The 20,576-nt window shown below is 42.2% G+C and overlaps 1 protein-coding gene across 3 annotated transcripts; it reads left to right on the top strand.

Moving 5' to 3' along the window:
* Positions 1-9,310: 9,310 nt before the first annotated feature.
* On the top strand, positions 9,311-20,576 carry ANXA7 (annexin A7; the record flags this gene model as incomplete). 3 transcript variants are annotated; one of them, XM_079535717.1, is made up of 12 exons in its annotated part: positions 9,311-9,364; positions 10,910-11,108; positions 11,416-11,514; positions 12,655-12,695; positions 13,628-13,730; positions 14,004-14,098; positions 15,341-15,454; positions 16,713-16,883; positions 18,349-18,519; positions 18,628-18,703; positions 19,854-19,966; positions 20,454-20,576. In XM_079535717.1, the coding sequence occupies 12 exons, from the start codon at positions 9,311-9,313 to the stop codon at positions 20,574-20,576; spliced, it is 1,359 nt and encodes a 452-aa protein (XP_079391843.1). The 3 variants fall into 3 exon arrangements, with proteins under 3 accessions (XP_079391843.1, XP_079391842.1, XP_079391841.1); XM_079535716.1 differs by having other exon boundaries at positions 12,652-12,695; XM_079535715.1 differs by having other exon boundaries at positions 12,652-12,699; positions 13,605-13,730.

Genomic DNA, 20,576 nt, shown 5'->3' with positions numbered 1-20,576 from the left:
AATAGGTGGAGGAAAAGAGTGAGCAGCAAAGCTAGATGAGCCTTTCTTAACCACTGCAATAAGCAGAGGGAAGAAAAGCTTAATATTCTTCACCTCATTTCTTCATTTTGTAATAAATCCTTGCGAATCTCAGGACATTAATATGTGAGAAGAAAGATCTGATGTAGAAAGATTAAAAGTTAAATAGTCTAGGAAGCTGCTTTGCACAAAATGCAGTGTTTGAGAACATCAATTTGTGATCATGATTACAGAAAATGTATTGTGCAGTTTATCAGTCCTGATAAATACTGAAGACTAATGATGAAGCACTAATGGAGGTTATGTCTTCCTGAGCAGAAAGATGTACTGCAAAGTAGAGGTATCAGAAAAGCCCACAGTCCAAAGGCTGACTTGTATGGTAGACAGTACAGTGACAAACAGAACAAATTGGAGTAGAAAAATAAAGGCTGCCCTCAAAAACTGTGTGTTTGATTCCATCCATGCTGGCACTGGGTGAATGGTACATTGTAAACATTGCTCTGACACAAGAATTCTCAAGTTTCCATGACCACCCTTGTGAAGGACAATGTTGCAAGTAAATTGTAGCATAATGTATCGTTTTGCTTGGCTAAAAAGTAAAGCCTAGGCTGTATCATTATTAGGAGGCTGAAGAAAGAGGCATTCGGAGTTTGAAAATCTAAACAGGAAATCTTAAAGGCCTTCTATCTCTCCACTTCATTGGATCTCATATCTAAAAACTTGAAATTGCTTAGGAAATCTGTTGGGGAAAGCTTGGGAGTTGAGAAACATCACCAAGGATTTCAAGCTCTAATTTGCTGCTATTTGTACATCACTGAGGTCTTGGATCTATTAGGGGACTTTTTCCTTTTTTGTTTGTTTGTTTAGGGTTCAACACTCCAAACAGCTTTGACAAAGTTTAACTTCTAAGAGTCTGACTTAATCATTTTTTAAATAGTCCAGATAGTTCTCCAGGTATGCTTCTATATACAGCATGTATTGTATTTAATTATGTTAACGCCCTCATAGCTTAGACAGAGCTGATCCTGAATTGTTACCTGAGCATGAAGTTCTCCCTGAAAACATGTTTTCCTCAATATATATAACATTCAGAGCAGAGTTTACAGTTACAACCGATTCCCTTGTTCTCTTTGGGTATACTGTGTGCTTAGAAAAGTTAGAGAAACACATAAAATCAGCCCACCTTGCTGTGTCAGGCCTTCTCAGAGACAGAATCCAAGTCAGCTGCAACATAGGGATGGAGTTTCTCCAAAGCGTCTCTCGGCAGTATGATGAAGCAAGGCAACCTTGTGTTCACCTCATTTCTGATGAGCATGGATGGTAACCTGTGGCACCCTGCAGTTTAACAAGCACAATGGCATTATGCTTTGCTCTGACTGATTCCTAGTGTAATAAAACTGCTTGTTTGCCTCTTTGAGCAAGAGAGTATTAGCTCCACAAGCACATGAGAGTACTCTATATTGCTAATCAAAACCAACACTTGCAGCATGAAGTTAATTTGTTAAATAGAAATACCTTCCTAAAAATTGAAGGAACATTTCTTCACTGATTACACTTTCAACAATAGGACCTCAGGCTGCGTACCACAATGAAAATTGGAGGTATGTGACTAATTAGCTTCCTTGTGTGCTCTGTTGTGCTGTAAAGCTTGCAAACAACATGAAGGTGATTCTTCAGGAGAAGCTTTTGGATAGGCAGTGTGCAACAGTCAGGCTTCTTATGACTCTGTAAAGTGCTTGGGACTGATGATGCACAACAGAACAATTCTGGTAATGATGGTGACTGTAGGATTAGATTAAGGTCCAAAGAGAGCCCTTGCAGACTGCATTGTGCTAGTGTTAATTCGCTGGCTAAGCTAAAAAGCAATTAAAATTTGACATTCTAAATTCATGTGACTGAACAAAACAGTTAATACTATGTGGTGTTTCTCTGGGTACTGAAAGAAGTTTGTCTATCTTGTTTGGGTACACTTAACAGCCACTGTGCTGTTGCCATCTTCTCTGGTTCCCTGTATCGACTAACTTTACCTTAGGAGGAGCTTCCTGAAACACAATTCCAGTTCTTTCCTATCTTGACAAATCACATCTTAAAATCTTTTTAAATACACCTAAATATATCTCCTTTGTCCTTACTGAAGTCTGTTTCATGTTCTTCCTGGTATTTATACACTGTTACAGATAGCATCATACAACAGCCTTCATTTTGCTACACTAAACATAATACGCTATATCTTCTCTTCTGCTGTGATCTATGATCACCTAGCTGCCCATTTTTAACTTAATTTCAGTCTTTCTACTTGATACAGACTTGTATCAGTGTGTAGATGAATGGATATAAGAATGCACTAATGCTTTCCCGTTATAAATTCCTTGTTTGCCTCTTGGTGTCTGTCATTTACTGTGACTGAGCACTGTCCTAATCACCCCTGTTGTCATTTGAACTCTAAGTTACTACTGAAATTGTTAATTTCAATGCATGACCTGGTATTGCGACAGCTTTTAATTAGAAAATCTAGATGTTATGATCATCTCCCTGTTTCTACTGGTTTGGATTGCTCTCAGTGCTGGTGACACTTCAGTTTCATCAGCAGGTATCATTAGCTTGTTCCCAACTTTCGTGCCATTCACAGTTAAGAAGAAATTTGAAACTAATCCAGGCCAACTTAGCTGAATTCTACAAACACCCTTTTCAACAAAGCTTTTGTGTTTACTTTCAAGTTCTTTAGCCTTGGCCATACTAGTTTGCGTCTTCTCTATTTTAACTGTGGTTCTTGTCATGTTCTCTGTGAATATCCAAGTGTCATCCTGATCCACTGTGTCCTGAAATTCACCTTTTACATGAGCAACATCTTTTTGTTTGGCTTAAGCCTTGGAAAATGGAAATAAAACTAAATTTTCAGTGTTGCTGAAAATAACAAACAACATTTGCTGTTTGCAATTGGATACTTAAAATCCTTGCTGCTAGAATTACAATTTCATTTGCTGATTATTTCGGAATGCTGGGATGAAGGTCACTAAGTCTGCACTGTCAGCTGAGTCAATTTAGTTTCTTGGCAGAACACTTAAGTCTGCTGCAAAGAGGAAGTAATGTTTTAGTGTATGATTTTGTGAACATGCCATCTATTAGTAACAAATCTGGAATGGGCGGTTTTAATCTTCAGGATTTAAATGTCAGTGAAGAAAACTTGGACACGCTGCTCTTTCAAGTACTCTAGCAGAACAACCTGCTGCTCTCCTTGTGCACTCTGAGTAAGGATGAAGTGTATTTTTAGTGTGGTTCCACCCAGCAGAACTACAGACTCTGATGGCAGTCCTGAGGTTTGTGTGAAACCCTCATGACTGCACTACAGTGGGTGGAGTCCTAACATGACTCATGGGTTAGTAACTCTCATTTGAGCAGCTAACCAAACACATCTCTTTGTGAAGTGAACTGTGCTTGCTCTGCTCTCTGTTCTTAGGGAAGGTTTACTCAACAGCTAACTTTGACTATCTGCATTTTAATTAGTGCAGTCACAAGGCAGTGTAACAGGGCAAATATTGTTAGTACCTAACAGACTTGGATCACTGCAGTATCCTGCTGGTTTGTTATACTTTGACCCACGGTTAAAAGCTGACCAGGTCTTGCTACTTACTGAAAACTGTGGGAAAGTTGTGTTTTTTGTTTGTTTTTAGTTTTAAACTCTACTGGCTGAAATACAAAATCAAAAGCAATGTTTCATATCATTTGTGATGCAGTATGCCAAGCAGGACATATAGCACAGAAAAGCAGCAGTGCGTTTAGTGTCCTACATCACCAATAATAAATTACCCAAGGAAGTTTTAGCTGCACTGACAGCACCCAGTGTGATGAGGTAGGTGAGAGAAAGTCCCTCTGGAGCAGAATTCTGTCCAGTATCATGTCTAAGATACAAAGATATTACAAAAAGAGAAGCATGAGTTTGTCTCCTATTTCACTGACCTTGAATTTACTAACAGTGGGAGGCTGTCTTGAGTCTCTGGGATTTAACACACTTTCCTAAATGCACTAGTAGCTGTAGTAACAAACCAAGAAGATTCTTTGAATACAGGGAGTGAAGCTAGATGACAACAGTGGTTCCATTCCATTCTTTAGAAAAAGTCATTCCAGATAGTCTTGTTAACAAATATACATGCAACGCATTTAACATTGGTATGGATTCTTCAGATGTATGCCTTTTTAGGACTTTTCTTTTGTGTTTTTTTTTTTGTTTGTTTGTTTTTCTTTCCATTTGATTATGAATATAGATGATTCCTTTCCTAAATAGTTCAATCCCAAACAATCCACTAAAAGGAAGAGGAAGAATTCTGTTTTATACATGTATTTGGTTCCCATGGAAGCAGGAGTTTTAATATGTACCTGTCCTGAAAGAAATAAGCTTAACAGAGGTGAAGTATACTAGTCATACACTGAAAATATCTCTTGAAAAATGCTGTGAGGATTAAATTCTTAAAGCTGTTCCTGACAAGTTCTGGGCAAACAAAGCAGATATAAGCCCAATATTGCTGAAGATAGGTTATTTATTAGAATTTTTATACATTTCAGATGCTTTCCATTTGAAGTGGACTAGCATAGTAAATTATTACCGACCTATTTTCTGCTGCCTGCACTTACAGCTCTTTTACAGACACAGAGAGCAGTGGTTTTACTTGGCAATTGGCATTCAAGTGCCACAGCGGGTTACAGCAGAAGACTGCTTGCATATGAGTGGTGTCTGAACCGCTAAGGCATGCATTTCATAGCAAAGTATGCAGAAGTTTTGAATAAATGCAATTAACCACTGCATAATATCAGGGATGGATCCTTCAGGAAGTGTATCGTGCTGGTTAGAATATCTTACAAACACTTAGCTCCGGGGTAAAGGAAGAAATAAGTGTATCTGGTGTCTGTTCCAAATAGAATATGAATAAACATAACAGTAGATGTAAAAATAGAAACAAAACACCCAGTGTGCTTCCCAGAGCAGTTAGTTGCCATAATTTATATTTCTTTCTAGGGAGAGGAGCGTGGTAGCCAGGACAGCCCTACCTTCATGCCCTCTGGGGACCTAGATCTTGTTCTCAAGTCAACCGATGCCTTTGATACACTTGGCCACTGCACTGGTCTGGTGGTCCAGACGACACGGCTCATCGCCTGCCAGCTCCTGGACTCCATCTAAAGCTTCATGCGCTTCTGAAAAATAGGTCTGACCTAAATCCACACGTGTTTGGGTTAATTTAATTGCACCGATGCCAAAGGGAAGCCGCGATGCGGACTTTCTACTTCACGGGCCCGGTGCCCTCCGTGTGGGACGGCGCCCCGCGGCAGGGCTGCGGGACTGGGCGCTGCCGTCCCTGAACGCAGCTCCTCGCCGTTCCGAGGCAGCGCAGGGAACATCGCGGCTCTCAGCGAACCGGGGCGGGCCGGACGGCTGGCAGAAGCGGCGCCGCGTTAGCGGGGCCGCCGCCGGCCCGGTCGACTCTCGGGCGCGGCGGTGCTGCCCGCGGGGAGCGGGGCCGGGCCGGGGCGGACCCGGGGGCGGGGCGGGTCCCTCCCGGCCACACGGCCTCCATTTTGCGGTGTAGCTGCTGCAGAGAGGCCGGAGGCTCCGTGCTTTTCCCTCAGGTGAGGCGCCTGGGGGCGGGCAGGGGGAAGAAAGGCGATCAGCCCGGCGCCGCGCGCGCGTCCCCCGCCCCGGGCCCGGCCTCTCCCCGCGGGAGGCTGCGATGGGGCACGGCGGGACTCGGCGGCCGGCAGGTGCCCCGCCGGGGGAGGGCGCGGTCCGCTGGGGAGCGGGAACCAGGTCCCTCGCCGTCTCAGGGCAAGTACCGAGAGCGGTACCGCCTCCGCGCGGACGGCCGGCCAACAGAGCCGCGGCCCTGCGGCGAGAGCCCGCGGCGCTGCGTGACCGCACCGAGACGGGCGGCGGCTCCGGCCGCGGGCGGGGTCCTCCAGCCGCCGCAGGGCGGGATGCTGCCCGCGCCGAACCCCGCGTTACATCGCCGGAGTCGATCCCGTCCCGAGTCCCCGAAGCAAATAAAAACCGTCCGAACCTGCGATTCCGACGAGAAAGGCCCGCGAAGCCTCGGGATGGCGGCTCCCATTGCCCTCCGCTGAGGGACGCCGAGGGAGGGCCGGTATCGGTACCGGGCAGAGCCCGCCCTCCTGTAGGCCGTACGGGCGGCAGCGGCCTCTGCCCCGCTCCGCCGCCCTCGGGCTGAGCTCGGAGAGGGAGCAGGCGGTCCGAAATCAGGTACTGCTGTTGTGAATACGTGTATCTGTAAGACGGGATACGAGGAGAGCTGCTTCGGTACGCGCTGCTGTCCGGTCGGTGCGTTCTGAAGGGACTCTGGGTCCTGCTGTCGGAGAAGCCCGTATCGCCATACGGCACTGTGCAGCCGGCTGCGGAGCGCCTGCAGGGACCGGGGCTGAAGTCCTTACCTGACCCCTTCACCACAGTACGTCTGACCAAGAAAACGCTGTCGCTTTTCTGAGTTACAAACACAAGAAGTAGGAACTGGGGTCTTGCTAGAGCTGGTGATCACACGAAATGCTGCCAATCCCGGTGCCGGCCCCAAAACGCACCAGCAGTTACCCACGTCCCAGAAATGGAACCCACGCGGTGCCAGTAAGGAAAGAGTTAAGCACTGCAACAGCCCATGTACGTCACAGGTGTGCACGGGTGGGTGATCTGCTAATCACAAATACCGCCTTCCTTGCAAAGGAGGCTTGGAAACCAGAATCTTAAAAAAACTTTTGTGCCAGAATTTGTTTGACAGCAAACGGGGAACATGGCTGAAAAAACCGTCTTCATTCTACATTAAGTATCTCGTCAATCAATTTAAACACTGGCATGTTTCAGTACAGATAAAATACTGCTGGGTGCCACTTGTATACTAATTGCACTTCGTACAGCTGTTGGAACAGCTGACCTGCAGCCACCGGCTGCTTGCTGCCTTACAAAAAGCAGTGTGAGCACAGGAGATGTGATACTGTGCACACCTGCCTGTTTTACAGGCTTCACCTTACTGCCTGCTTAACAGCGTGACTTTGATTGAATTACACGGAGCATAAGGCTGCAATAGCTTGGAGGTTTTTAATGACCAGTTTTGCTGACACTCTGTTTTCCCATTGAGTGGAAAGAGTGACACTGAAACCCAAAGGAAGTGTTGGCAGTTGTCTTCTTCCTGAAGGGAGCTGCAGCCCATGGTTAAGTAACAGAAGTGGAAGAAATGTGTGGAAAGCCAGAATGAAAAGTCAATGCACATAGCTGTCAGTAGTAGATACTGCACAGGTATTGCCTGTGTGCTTCTTCTGAGGGAAACATATGGCAATTAGCAGTGTTTATGATTAAAGTGTTTACAGTTATGATTTCCAAGTACACCTCACACAGTTCTTCTCCCTTTCTTATGAAGAAAGCCCCCTGAAGCAGTTCTCCTGCGTTATCACTCTGAGACCACGTGGCTGTACTTATCTACAAGATTGCTTTGGCTCTCATTTGAACTAACCTGCTCTAAGTTTTAATGTTTTTCACAGTAAGTCAGAGGCATTTAAGGCAGCATTTGTGGAATTAGTGGTACAACACAGCAAGAAGATGGCTTTCAGGTCCATTTGTTTGCCTGTGGAATACCTAGGAATGTGAATAGTCAGTAACTGTATTACAATTCATTTTTGTATTTCCCATTTTCTTTGATTTGTGCAGCTAGGACACTGCCTCATAAACACGCAATGAGTAACTCCCAGTTTCTGTCTTCTTCTGTTTCTAATCCCCCAGTCCTTCTATGAAAAAAAGGATTGAAATAGTTATTAGCAGGAAACAGAAATCTCCTGCACAAATGAAGTAATGCAGGGGGAGTACAGTAAGATGTGGGGTAATGGGGAAGTAGCTGGGAGCTGAACTCCTGCCTAGATGCTTCCTCATTTTGGTGCTTTATTTGAGCATGAGGGCAGTAGTATTTTGAAATAACAAACAGAAATAATTCCATTGGCATAAAGTATTTGTAGGGAGGCTAAGATTGCTCTTTCTGCTCATGAATTTTGAAACAGCAGCTTCACTTATTTTTAAAGGATTTAAAAAAATGAAACAGATCCCCTCCCTTTCCAGCCAGCAGCTCTTGCACAAGAGACAACACGCCTAGAGCTGCTGTGGAGGTCGGTTCTGTGTGAGGCCCCCACCCAGCAGCTCCTCCACCTCTTTCCCTCTTCAGTTATGCAAGACAGGAATGCCTCACGGAGGCATTCTTTGGCAGAACAGTCACTTAAAGACTGAAAGGCCTGCAGGCTTAGAAAACAAGCACTTGCAAAACTTTTCTATGCCCTCTTCTTCAATTTATTGTATGTCACGTGTAAGTTTGTATTGTGCTAATATAAACCTTCATCTATAGTGTTATCTTCTTATGCTTAAATAAGCTCTTTGGATTAAAATTCAGATCTTTGCAAATCCTTTTCACGGTGCACTGACCAGCACTGGGCGCAGTTTAATTCTGCAGGATGCACCATGTCATTACCATCAAGAAAAGAAATACTGAGTCATTTCTTATGTTTTGGAGACAGACAAATGTGGGATCTTAATAGGGACTCAAAGGTCAAAGTAATAGACGTGTGGCTGCTGAACCACCCTGGTCCTCCCACACTTGAGCTGTCCTGCTTACTTGTCATACTTGTTACAGCTAGCATCAATTCTGGCTTGTGTTATTCAAGAAGTTAGAACTTTTTAGTTTAAACCCCATTATTTGATCTTTGAAATCATTTTGGTGCATGCATCTATTTCATAAAAACAGCCAAAAGCAGGCAAAAGATACATTTCTAGTAGATGATTCTCTGTGGGATAGATCGAGTACTATTCTCCTCTCAGGAGCTATTCCTGTGAGTGAAGGGGTGCAGGCTGACAGGATACAAGCATGGAATTGAGCCTAACTCTTCTGTCTCTGTTCTGACACAGGCTCAGCTCCTTCCTGCTGAGACTTCAAGCTCTGTAACCTGTATTCCAGAATTACTTTTGGAGGTTCAGCACTCTTACTGTGCTTCAACATATATCTGACCTAATTAAGGTAGCATGTAATTACAAAGTTGATGATGCTTCTCTTCTGAATTCTGCTTGCTGTTCTGTGTAAAAAAATATAAAAAATTAAAAAAAAAAAAAAAAAAAAAGGTTTGTGGTTTTGTAGCTGATGAGTACTTTTAGCAACACTGAACGAATTAACTGAGTTGCTCAAGTAACGTCACAGTTACTAAACCAACAAGTGGCAGCTACACACTCATGTAGTGACTGACAGGGATTTTTTTTTTTTCTTCCAGAATGTCATACCCAGGTTATCCCCCTTCTGGCTACCCTGCTTTCCCTGGCTACCCTGTAAGTATGGCTTTTACCTGTGTTGCATTCCCAGTGTATTTAGAGTCAACATCCCTTCTTACTGTATGCATGTAAATAGCAGCTGTTTTTATCCATATATCCATCTCTGAGTGTGACTTTACATTTATCTCAAATGAATTCCAAGAAGGAAGTCCGATATATAGTTTATAATATCGCCCGTTGTTCCAGAGGGTGGGTGGCTGCTTCTTGTTTAGGTTGTTACCTTGATGTTTTTAGTCATTTTCATTCTGTTTTGTTTTCTCATGCATATAGCTAACTACCTCAGCAAAATGGTGCTTTATTTATTGATTCATTTTTAAAGCATTGGTAATTGTTAACAAATATGAGGGTCTTTAGGTACAGGGTATTGTCTGAACCAGTGTCTACCAAACCACCTGTATGCCCACATCCTGGCCATTTTGTTCAGGAGTAAAGCTGCTGAGCAATCCAAGCTCAAGAACCCAGCTTTCCCACAACACTGAGTAAATATTTTTCTGAGGATATTGGACACTTTAACTTGACTTTGACCCCCAGTCCTTCAGCCACAGTACTTTATTCCACCTTCAGTTCATGACTGAATGGACTGAAAACTCCAGTGAAACTGGAAGGCTGGAATGTATCAGGCATGGTTGATGTTGCAGCGTTTTGTTTTTTTCAAAGCTTGACACAACTTCGTGCTTTAATTAGTAAGGCACTGAGCATAACGTAATTGTGGCAATTCTATTTATGTAGTACTTGACTAGACTTAAAATGGAGCTCAGCCTATGTCCCATAAAATAGTGAAAAACTCAAAGTATATGCAGTAAATTCTTCAGTTATTTTGCTTTACAATTTACCCAGACTCCCTCTGAAACACCAAAGTCAGTCAGACTAAAGAGATAACTGTGTCAGAAGCCAGACTTTCTTAACTTTGGGATTTCTTTACCCTATTCAACGTTCTGCTGAACCCTCACAATTGTCTCTGTTCATTGCAAGGGAGTTGGACTACACGACATCTAAGGTCCCTTCTAACTCAAATGATACTATGATTATTTTTTAAGCCGGCATCTAAAATCTAGCAGCTTCGGTTCACGAATTTAAAAGACCATGTAGATGCCAGAGTAGCCATGCTAGGTTTTCTAGTCTGCAATAGTGCAAGAAATCAATGTGAAATTATTTTCTGTAATATTGATAGTCATCCTAGCAGGCCTAGGGGATCCTAACCTTGGATTTGCAAATCTAAATCCTATTAAAATCTTTTTGTTGAGTCTGGCTGAACAAGGTTAGACTGCACTGCTGGGGAAGGGGATCTTCCTGGGCACAATGGTGTGGTGGTGGGGATCTTGGGACAGCCAAACCTGAGGAAAACCTTTGAGCTAGATTTTACTGCTAGGGAGATGCATCAGAGGACCCAGCCAGAAGGCCCGTGTCTAGGTTTAGGGAATGCTGCTGCTGCTCCTAAGAGCTCAACTTAATCACGTTATTACAAATATATGGACATTTTAGTAGCTTGAGTTTTCACTCTGTAATAGAGTACAGACATCTCGTGGGTTCTTTGTATTTCAGCCCACAGGACAGGAGTCTGTCTATCCGCCCGCTGGGCAGTACACCTACCCTGCTGCTCCTGGAGGATATCCTCCAGCAGGAGGAGGGAGCTTTCCTGCAGCACCACCCAGTGCTGGGTATCCAGAGGCAGGAGGATATCCTGCCCCAGGGGGCTTCCCTGGAGCTCCCCAGGCTGGAGGAATGCCATCTTATCCTGGAGGTAAGATCCAGCCCTTGGGAGTTATTTCTGTTGTAACCAAGTCTTTGTGCTCGGGAAAGTAGTAAAGAAAAGCAAGCGATTGTTCAGTGATCAATTTAGGCAGCAGGGTCTAGACAGCCAGATTGCTACCTACCAATAAGTACCTGCATGCTAATAGCAGAGTTTTGATGGCTTTGGGTTGTGAGCCACTGCACAGATAGAGAGAAAAGAAACAATCTCTTGTGCAGCTCAATGCCGTGGCTCATGTTGTGCCAGAAACCAGAAATGCTGTGTGCTAAAATCTGTTATCTGCTCCTAACTCCCACAGGCCCTGGGTTTGGCGTGCCTCCCACTGGCCCTGGCTTTGGTGGCTATCCCCAGCCTCCTGCCCAAAGCTATGGTGGAGGTGGACCAGCACAAATTCCTGGTATGTGGATGCTTCCGTGCCATATGTATGATACGTCAAGAATCCAAGGCTAAACCAAGAGATCCCAAGATAGATAGTAAGAAAAAAAAAAATAGGCCCTTACCTTTGTTACTGTTAGCCATTGAGGTCTGAATGCTGTGCGTGTCCTCTCACCTTTCCTGACAAGTGAAGAGCAGGTGAGAATCACCTTTATGTGCTGCATTCAAAAGGGATGGCTGTCAGTGCTTAACGATCGTGATGTAATTGGTTAGGTGCTTATCCTTCTTCAAACTGCACTTATCTGACCAGAAATGTTAAACTGGGAATCCATACTCAACAGATATCTGGCAGTTCTGCTCATCTCAGAGACATGGATATATTTTTCAGGAACCTGAGCAGATATGTGTTCACAGTGATCCCAGGAATTACGAGGGAGTGGAAAGGAGAATGCACACCATTGCTTAAACCCAGTGCATTGTTCTTCATGCTTTGAGTAGTCAGTTACCGTCAAAAACATTTTTGTCCTGGGATGTCAGTTGCGTCTGCAAGAAATTCAGAGCAGCAAACTTTCTTTTAATGATTGCTTCACTGACTTTAATAATTAAGCTGCCATTAAAACAAGAATAACCGTGCATATGCACTATAGATAAAAATAAAATACCAGTTTTAAAAAGTGGTTGCATCTTTTGTATTCACAATGATTTTGAACATGAAATGAGATTTCTTCAGTTCTTGCACCAGTGAATTCTCAGCATTTGTTGTTAATATGCTGTAGACATTTTAACATAAATAAAATGACTCTGCCAGCGAGCACGGGACGTGCATTCCTCATTTGCATGGATCATCTTGGCTTTCATCAACGGCAGCCATATTTAATAAGGAGAGATTCTTCCAGCTCTCACAGCACCAGTAAATTTAGCATTTTTATTAGTGCCTCACTAAAGTATCTACCAGAATGCTTCGTGATTGGTTCTTCCCACTGTTCTCAATGGCAAGAGCTTCAGTTATAGGTATTGTTACTTAGCACATAGGTTATTGCTGTGGTAGACCTGTAACTTACCATGTCTATAAATGGTTTTACTTTCAGCTTAAGTAGCGCTTATATAATAAGAAGAAACATAATTAATCTGTTTATCTTGTTATTTCATTCATTTTCAGTAGGCTATCCTGGTGGACAAGCACCATCACCGACACCTGGTCTGGTATGTGCTGTGTGTTTTTTTTATCTTAATATAATAAGATCTTAATGTTGCTTCTCTATTTTTTTCACCTTACTGTTAGTGGGAGATTGGGTGTATGGCAAATATTAGGGAGGAGGCCTGAATACGAGCTGGGGATGCGTCACAGACAAACAGGCACTGATGGCTGAAAATGTATTCTGATATTATTAATAAAGGTTGTTTAATAACAGTCCCTCATTTTGTCCCCAGTGCAAGGAAGAACTGCTATTAGAGGCAGTTCTGGGCAAAGGGGAACTCAGGTAATACAACCCTGAACGTCACTGCATCACTGCAGCACTCAGGTTGTCTATCATAGAATTTCAGAGGGGCTTTCTGCTAAAGGGAAAAAAGGAAAAAAAAAACAAAGCAGAGTATGCATCTTACCATGCAGAAAAGTAATTGATTTGTTGACATTGCTTTCAATAGGATTCCGATTTACTCTATAATTTGAATAATTAATTGAAAGTAATAAAATTTAAGCTGTCATGTATTTGCCTACAGGCATTTTAATACAGCGTTTCTCAATGAGTTTGATATGAAAGGGTGTGAATTGGTCCTACATTATCAACTGGTTTAACACTGACAAACTTTCCTTTGGTGTAAAAGCAATGAAGTCATTGCAGAGTTCCTGGCCACACTCAGAATACACCCCAAACAAAACCATCAGTCAGTATCTCTGTATGCTCAACATGCAGGCCTGCATAAAGGCATTGCTTTGGCAGTGGTGGTCGACCAAAGCTGTTCAACACAACTGTCACCCTGATTTTGTGTCAGAGAAAACCAGTGAGCCAGCAGAACAAGTGGAACAAACCATTCTGTGACTTCTCCCTCTGAAGTACTCACTGCTAAGCAGTTATTTAAAGTTGAATTAGTGTTGTGCAGGATAGCTAGTTATACATCGCTTTTGTTTTCAGCCTGCAGCAATGGCTCAGTATACTCAGGGCACAATTCAAGCTGCTCCAAACTTTGATGCTGGAAGGGATGCAGAAATTTTGCGCAAAGCTATGAAGGGGTTTGGTAAGTAAGCAACAGGCATTACATTTGTAATGTGTTAATGCCATCTGGTGCTTCAGTTTCTATCTAACCATAAAGGTATTCATTTTTCCAAAAGCTCATCAAAAGTCACACCAAAAGAGATTTAGTAGAAATCTCTTTACAAAGAAAATTTGGTAAACAGACTTAAATGATATTCATGCACTTCTTATATAACTATGCAAAAATGTGAGATTAAAAAATGCACTGCCTTAGATGGATTATTACAAGGTCTCCCATTGCCGTTCTGTTTCCAAGGGACTGATGAGAAGGCTATCATTGATGTTGTATCTAACCGCTCCAATGACCAAAGGCAAAAAATCAAGGCAGCTTTCAAGACGATGTATGGCAAGGTATGTTCAGTAAACAAAACCCATCATTTCAGCTGATGTGTAACTGCCAATTGCATTTTAGTCCTGGAGAGTGGTTTGGGGCGTTTATTAAATGCACCTCTTTGGGTTATATTTTTCACTGCATACCATGTAGACACCTGGTATTCAAGTGTTCTGATACCCGGTAGAAGTGAGGGCATACGGCAGTCTGGCAAGGTCCCTCAGCAAAGCAGAAACTTTTCTGAGTTGATAATACTTAGAAGACAGAAATTAATTGAGACTAAACTGCCTTACTGTATGATGTTCCTGAGGTTTTGTGCACAAATATTAGTGCTGAAATAACTTTTTTTTTCCATTAAAAAGCCAACTGATAAATTGGTTGAGGATCACTGCTAAGGCACAGCGCGCTGGAGTAACTCAGCTCCATGCCATTATTGCTGTAACTCTGCTCACCTGAAAACTGCAGACACGTCTACTCCTGTTGCCCCCTTTATGATACATAATGGAAGGTTCTTTTCCAAAGGAGTCTGTCTTGCAGACACTTGCTTTCAAATCATTCCTTTTCTGTGCTTTTTGCTGTGGTGAAATCTTACATTTTTATCTGCTTAGTAGCACTGCTCTGAAAGAATCACAGAATCCTTAAAGGTTAGAAAAGACCTTGAAAATCAAGTCCAACCGTCAACACGTCACCACTGTGCCCACTGATCACATCCCTCAGTGCCACATCCCCACATCTCCTGCAGGGACAGTGACTCCACCACCTCCCTGGGCAGTCCATTCCTGTGCACTGCCACTCCTTCAGAGAAGAAATTTTTTATAATGTCCAACTTGAATCTCCCCTGAAAAAATTGGCTCTTTCCCCACAAGGCTGAACTTGTTGGTTCGTATCTAAAATACGATAAGTAATTCTGCAAGTAACTGGAGTTGTAGGGTTGGAAATACTTGATGCAGGAAGGAACTGAACTCAGCACTCCTTCCTCAGTGAGCACTCCAGTCACTACAGAGTTACGGATGTGTACTGCTATCTGTTTTGCCAGTATTCTCAAAGAGGGGAGTGATAGCCGTGCTCTTGGTGGATATTAGGGATTCTCAGGAGATGGATAAAAATGTAATGTACTGTAGCAAACAAAAGCAGAAGAAGCTCATCAGCTGCTCTAATTTGGGGGTGTGTGTGAAAATTTGTGCCACTTGAACAATGTGTTAAAGTAATTTCTAGCTCCCATATTATATAACAATGGCCTTTTTGTGTTTCTAATTGGACAGGACTTAATTAAAGACCTGAAGTCTGAATTAAGTGGAAATGTGGAAGAACTGATCCTGGCACTCTTCATGCCTAGAACCTACTATGATGCCTGGAGCTTACGTCATGCAATGAAGGTATGGTTCTCCTGTGAACAAAATAATTCAAAACCATCTAAAAATGCTCATTCAAGAAAGCAAAATACCTGATCTCTGCACTGTTGAAAAATCCTGCGGAAAACAAATTTAGGGACTGTTGAGGTTAGAATTCTTCTCTGCTGCATGTGCCAGTACTGCAGGATTGGTCAGTTTGCAACAGCTGTCCAGCAGGGAATGAATGCTGCATGATTGAATTTTATTCTCTGCCCCTCTCTTGGTCATTCTTTTTGCTAGAACCTAATGAGAGCCAGAGTTCTTTTAACCAATAAGCACTGTTCACACTGAAGTTGCATACCTCTCCCTGCTGGAAACAAGCCATAGCTACTAACTGATAGTTTTACATAACCTAATTTTTTTTTTAACAGGACAAAAAGGAAGGAGTATTTTCTTAAGGTCAGGGGATGCAAGTATCTCTTTGGGTGTTAAATCCACATTAGGGGTTAGGTGAGCTAGCTGATTTACCCTTCTAACTCAGGTAAACTGGTACGTCCAACTTACCTGAATTCCTTGCTTGAGTGGCAGCAGCTAGCAGGTGGCTGACTACTGGAAACAAGTCACTTAACTCAGATAGCAATGCAGATCTCTAAAGAATATGGAGCACAAATGAAGATCTAGCTTTAGTGGGGGCAAGACTCACACAACCATTTAAAAAAATTAACCATGTTACAGTACTACTTAGAAGGTTCATATAGATTTAAGCCTACGTAATCCTTGCTCGAATAGTGATGGTCATGCCAGCGGATGTGTCTGTACTCAGAACCCCCAGTTAAATTCTATCCTGAGGAGAGGAAACCAGCTATGAAAAGTTTCTGCTGGTCCTCCATGCAGAGGAACCAGTCACCTTTGGAATAAGAAATGCACCTTCACAGTATTTACATGCATATGTCTGACTTTAAGGGCTATCAGAAGGCTCTGCCTTCCTCCAATATGTTCCCAGAATAAGGTTGCCAAATCATTTTTTCATTTTCTTCTTAAACCTACACTCTGTTACCTATGGCTGACATTGCCATAGTAGACAGGGTATTATTTTAAGCCAGTGCAGAACTGAGTATTTCAGAAATCTTCATTCCATGTTCAGCATTTGGTGAACTTGGTGCTTTCACACCAACTAGAATACTGTTCTTACAATAGGAATCGTATCCTCTTTTAAAATAACAGCTGATTGCTTATTTTTACAGTCAAACAAAATGAAGCAGGTAGTGCTTTGTAGTTATGCCTTCTTTTGCTTTGCCTACAGGGAGCAGGCACGCAGGAGAGAGTGCTGATAGAGATCCTTTGCACAAGGACAAACCAGGAAATACGAGAAATAGTGAACTGCTATAAATCAGAATTTGGAAGGGACATCGAACAAGACATCAGAGCAGACACTTCTGGACACTTTGAACGGTTACTTGTATCTATGTGCCAAGTGAGACAATTTTTATTTTTAAGACATGCACGTGCATTCCTTGCATATATCCATAATTGTTCCATAAATGAATTGCCTGTGCCTGCTTAGCCAGAGACAGAAGTCAGCCCTAGACTAATTTCCTTTCTAACAAGATAAAACACCTCAACTCCTCCTCAAGGAAGAATTCCTTCTTATCTATATGACAGATTGAGCGACTTAATCGAGCACTCTGTATTCCCCACAGAAGACCTGTGTAAATACTTTGAGCAGATGCAATCAAATAGCACGTGCTGCAAGCAGTGCTCCATGCTGCTGTTAAAGCCAGGTGCTTTTCTTTTTTTTTTTGCGTAACATTATTTGGGTAATTTTGTTAGGATGACCTTTATAGCACGTAAAATATCTGTGAGAGTTCCCTCAAGCAAAACATCACCTTCCAAATCACATTGTAACCCTCCCTTCAGATAACCAGCAGTACACGTGTGCTACCACTACACTCCTGTGAACACTGAAGGCTGCATATCTCATGTTATTTACTGGGGCTCTTTTTGTATTGAAGAACAGTAACTTGCTGTTATCCATGTTTAGAAAGAAATACACAGCACGTGCAACTTCCCACATTTTTCTGATACACCTGCCTTGAATTTCTACGACTCTTCTCTACTCTGTTTGCTTCTACCTTTATGAGAGTTCAGCTATTCACCAGACATTTGAGTTACAAAATCAAAGTTCACAAGAAAGCAAAGCTTGAAGCTCATGCTAATTTTTATTTTGATAAATCCAGTACAGTAACTGACAACCACATAATTTAAATATTATATTAACAGCTACAGACACAATAGTATTTAAGAGTGTGTATTTAGCCTACTCAGCCAATACATTTAGCAGCATCCATCCATGCACTGTGCAGCAAGAATGCACATCCCAAAGCGCATAAAATGTCACATAAGCCCTACTTGACATATTACAACTATAGTAAGTATTTTCTGGATACATTCATAGTTGAAATTAGCAATTCTAAATATAATAGAGGACCTGAGATATTTCAGGTGTGCATATTCAGAAAGGTAATTCATTAGTTCATTTAGGAAGATTCATTGCAACTTGAAGCCTAGAAACAAATCAAGAGAAAGCTTTCATTATTAAATAAAATAGAGAATTGAGTGCAGTTCCTGAAAAAGATCAGATGAAAATGTATTTATAGGTGAAGCAACACATGAGTGTGTACGTATATATATACAAATACACACGCAGTATATCCACAGTTTAAACCAAACCCTACTGACAAAGTTTTGGGCCACAATTGTATTTTTTCTAAGAAATATTAATCCAAATAACAGTTTTAAAGCAATGTAATGTATTTCTCACTGGTATCACTCATCCTACTTCAAGCTTCGGAGATACATGCTTGGGGTCTGTACTCCAAGCAGTGAAAGCACAGCTTCTCTGTGCTACTTCCTTTGACTTCTGCTAACCTTGCTTTTAGGGTAACCGGGATGAGAATCAAACCGTGGATTATCAAAAAGCTCAAGAAGATGCTCAGCGTCTTTACCAAGCAGGTGAAGGAAAACTCGGGACGGATGAATCTTGCTTTAATATGGTGCTGGCAAGCAGAAGTTTTCCCCAGTTGAGAGCAACAGCTGAGGCGTATTCCAGGGTAGGAATTCTTCACTGACTTCAAATGAGTTTGGTCAGCATATTTTGAACTAAGGTTCCAAATGTTGCTGCATTTTGTGATCCACAAGTTAATCTCATTTATTTGTAGATTGCTAATCGTGACTTAGCAAGCAGCATTGATCGAGAATTTTCTGGAAATGTGGAACGTGGCTTGAAGGCTATTTGTAAGTGATACTTTCTTCCTTACTCTTATCCCCTAAGACTTTAATTTTCTAAAAGTAATTGAGGAAGAATCCAATTCAGCACTGGCCATATGGCAAATGAATATACAATCTGAGACTCTATTACTACAAAAGTAACTTTAATTATTCAGATTATTCACTTTGCACTTGGAGGAAACAGACATCTAGCTGGGGGTTTGAAACCAGAGAAGGTTACACAGAAACTACTTGTCTAGAAAGACATGTGACTACACAGAAGCAAGGGACACTGCTTAGCACCGGTGGTTCTGTGTTTCAGAGCCCTGCAAAATGAAGCCAGTGCCACTAACAGAGGCAGAGATAGCTGAACCACCCCACATGTGATCTCAGACCCACCATGAAGCTACTTTTAGGCATGGTTCACTCCACAATCCTCTGCCACCACCTACCCCTCAAAAGCTCAACATTTCTGAGGAAAGCATTACCAGAAGAGAAGACCTGTTCCAATTTCACTAATCCCTGCCAACTTATAGAAAAGCATTTCAAATTTGTTATGACATCTGACAGGATCAGTATGAGTTACTGAAGTGAAACCAGTACTCTGCACACCAGCTCTACCACTGTTTACCAAACTGACAGCATTTCTGCAGCCATAGTGATTAAAAGCTATCATACTAAATAAGTTCTTCCCAGATTATATTCTACTGAAGTTCTGCAGGAAAAAATGATCCCTGAGGATCACATAGAAGAAAAAAACAGTAAAAAAAATCTAACAGATTTAGCAGATTTTGTAGCTATTTGTGAATGAAAACTATTTACTTCTGTACTTTTGTTACTGGGGGCCTAGCAATGGAACACCAGTAAAAGTGCTCATGTCCTGGTACCAGCTATGTAAGGAAAAGAACTGGAAACAACCTGTTTGAGAATTAAGGTTTCAGTCACCTGTAAAAAGCACTTTCAGAAAAGTTAACTGGGAATATCTACAACTTTTCTTGTGAAGTAATAACTCATTTGTTCAGCTTCAAAACCCACTTCAGCAAAACAGTTCCTGTAATCCAGAACAGAATCTGTATTGACAGCTACCTGCAGCTGACTACAACATAAATCCTGAACTGATCCTGCCAGTATCACTGTACAATACTGGAACTAATCCTAAGAATATACCTTATTGCAGTGCAATGCGCCTTCGATCGCCCAGCCTTTTTTGCAGAAAGGCTTTATCATTCTATGAAAGGAGCTGGCACAGATGATTCTACCCTCATCAGAATTGTAGTCACTCGCAGTGAGGTAAGAAACCTTCTCCACTGTAGCTTTCCACTCCTTGTGAGGTCTATCTTCTCTAAACACCTTTTTATGCAGTCCTTCTTTCACAGCTGTAGCAATCATGCATTGCAATAAAGCTTCTATCCATTTCAGATTTAAATGAACAAAGTTTTGAAGACAGGTTTCATAGAATAATTTAAGTCTCTGGCTAAATAGCAATGCTGCTTGTCTTCCTTCCTCACTGTGGTTGTTTGCCCATGTAGCAGAAAAGCATCTCAACTTCAACTCTATGAAGTTAGGATACTACCATGCTACCAAAGCAAGGAACAAGCCAGCCTCTGCTTTGGGAGCAGCTGTAGAGGGACCAGTTGGCTTGTACAAATTACAGAGCCGATCAGTTGCACACTGCACCCTTGACTTGTATTCAGTGTGAGGAAAGAGATGCACAGTTATATCTAGGAGTTAAAATTATGCTTTAAGTCTCACACTTTCTTTTATCTTCTTTGCACAGATTGATCTGGTGCAAATTAAACAGAAGTTCACAGAAATGTATCAGAAGACTCTGGCTACAATGATAGCAAGTGATACAAGCGGCGATTACAGGCGTTTGCTACTGGCAATTGTTGGTCAATAG

Source organism: Tetrao urogallus (genome assembly GCF_951394365.1).
Source record: "Tetrao urogallus genome assembly, chromosome: 5".
NCBI lineage: Eukaryota > Metazoa > Chordata > Aves > Galliformes > Phasianidae > Tetrao > Tetrao urogallus.
The sequence above is the reverse complement of the archived record's forward strand: the minus strand, read 5'-3'. Positions and strand labels throughout refer to the sequence as shown.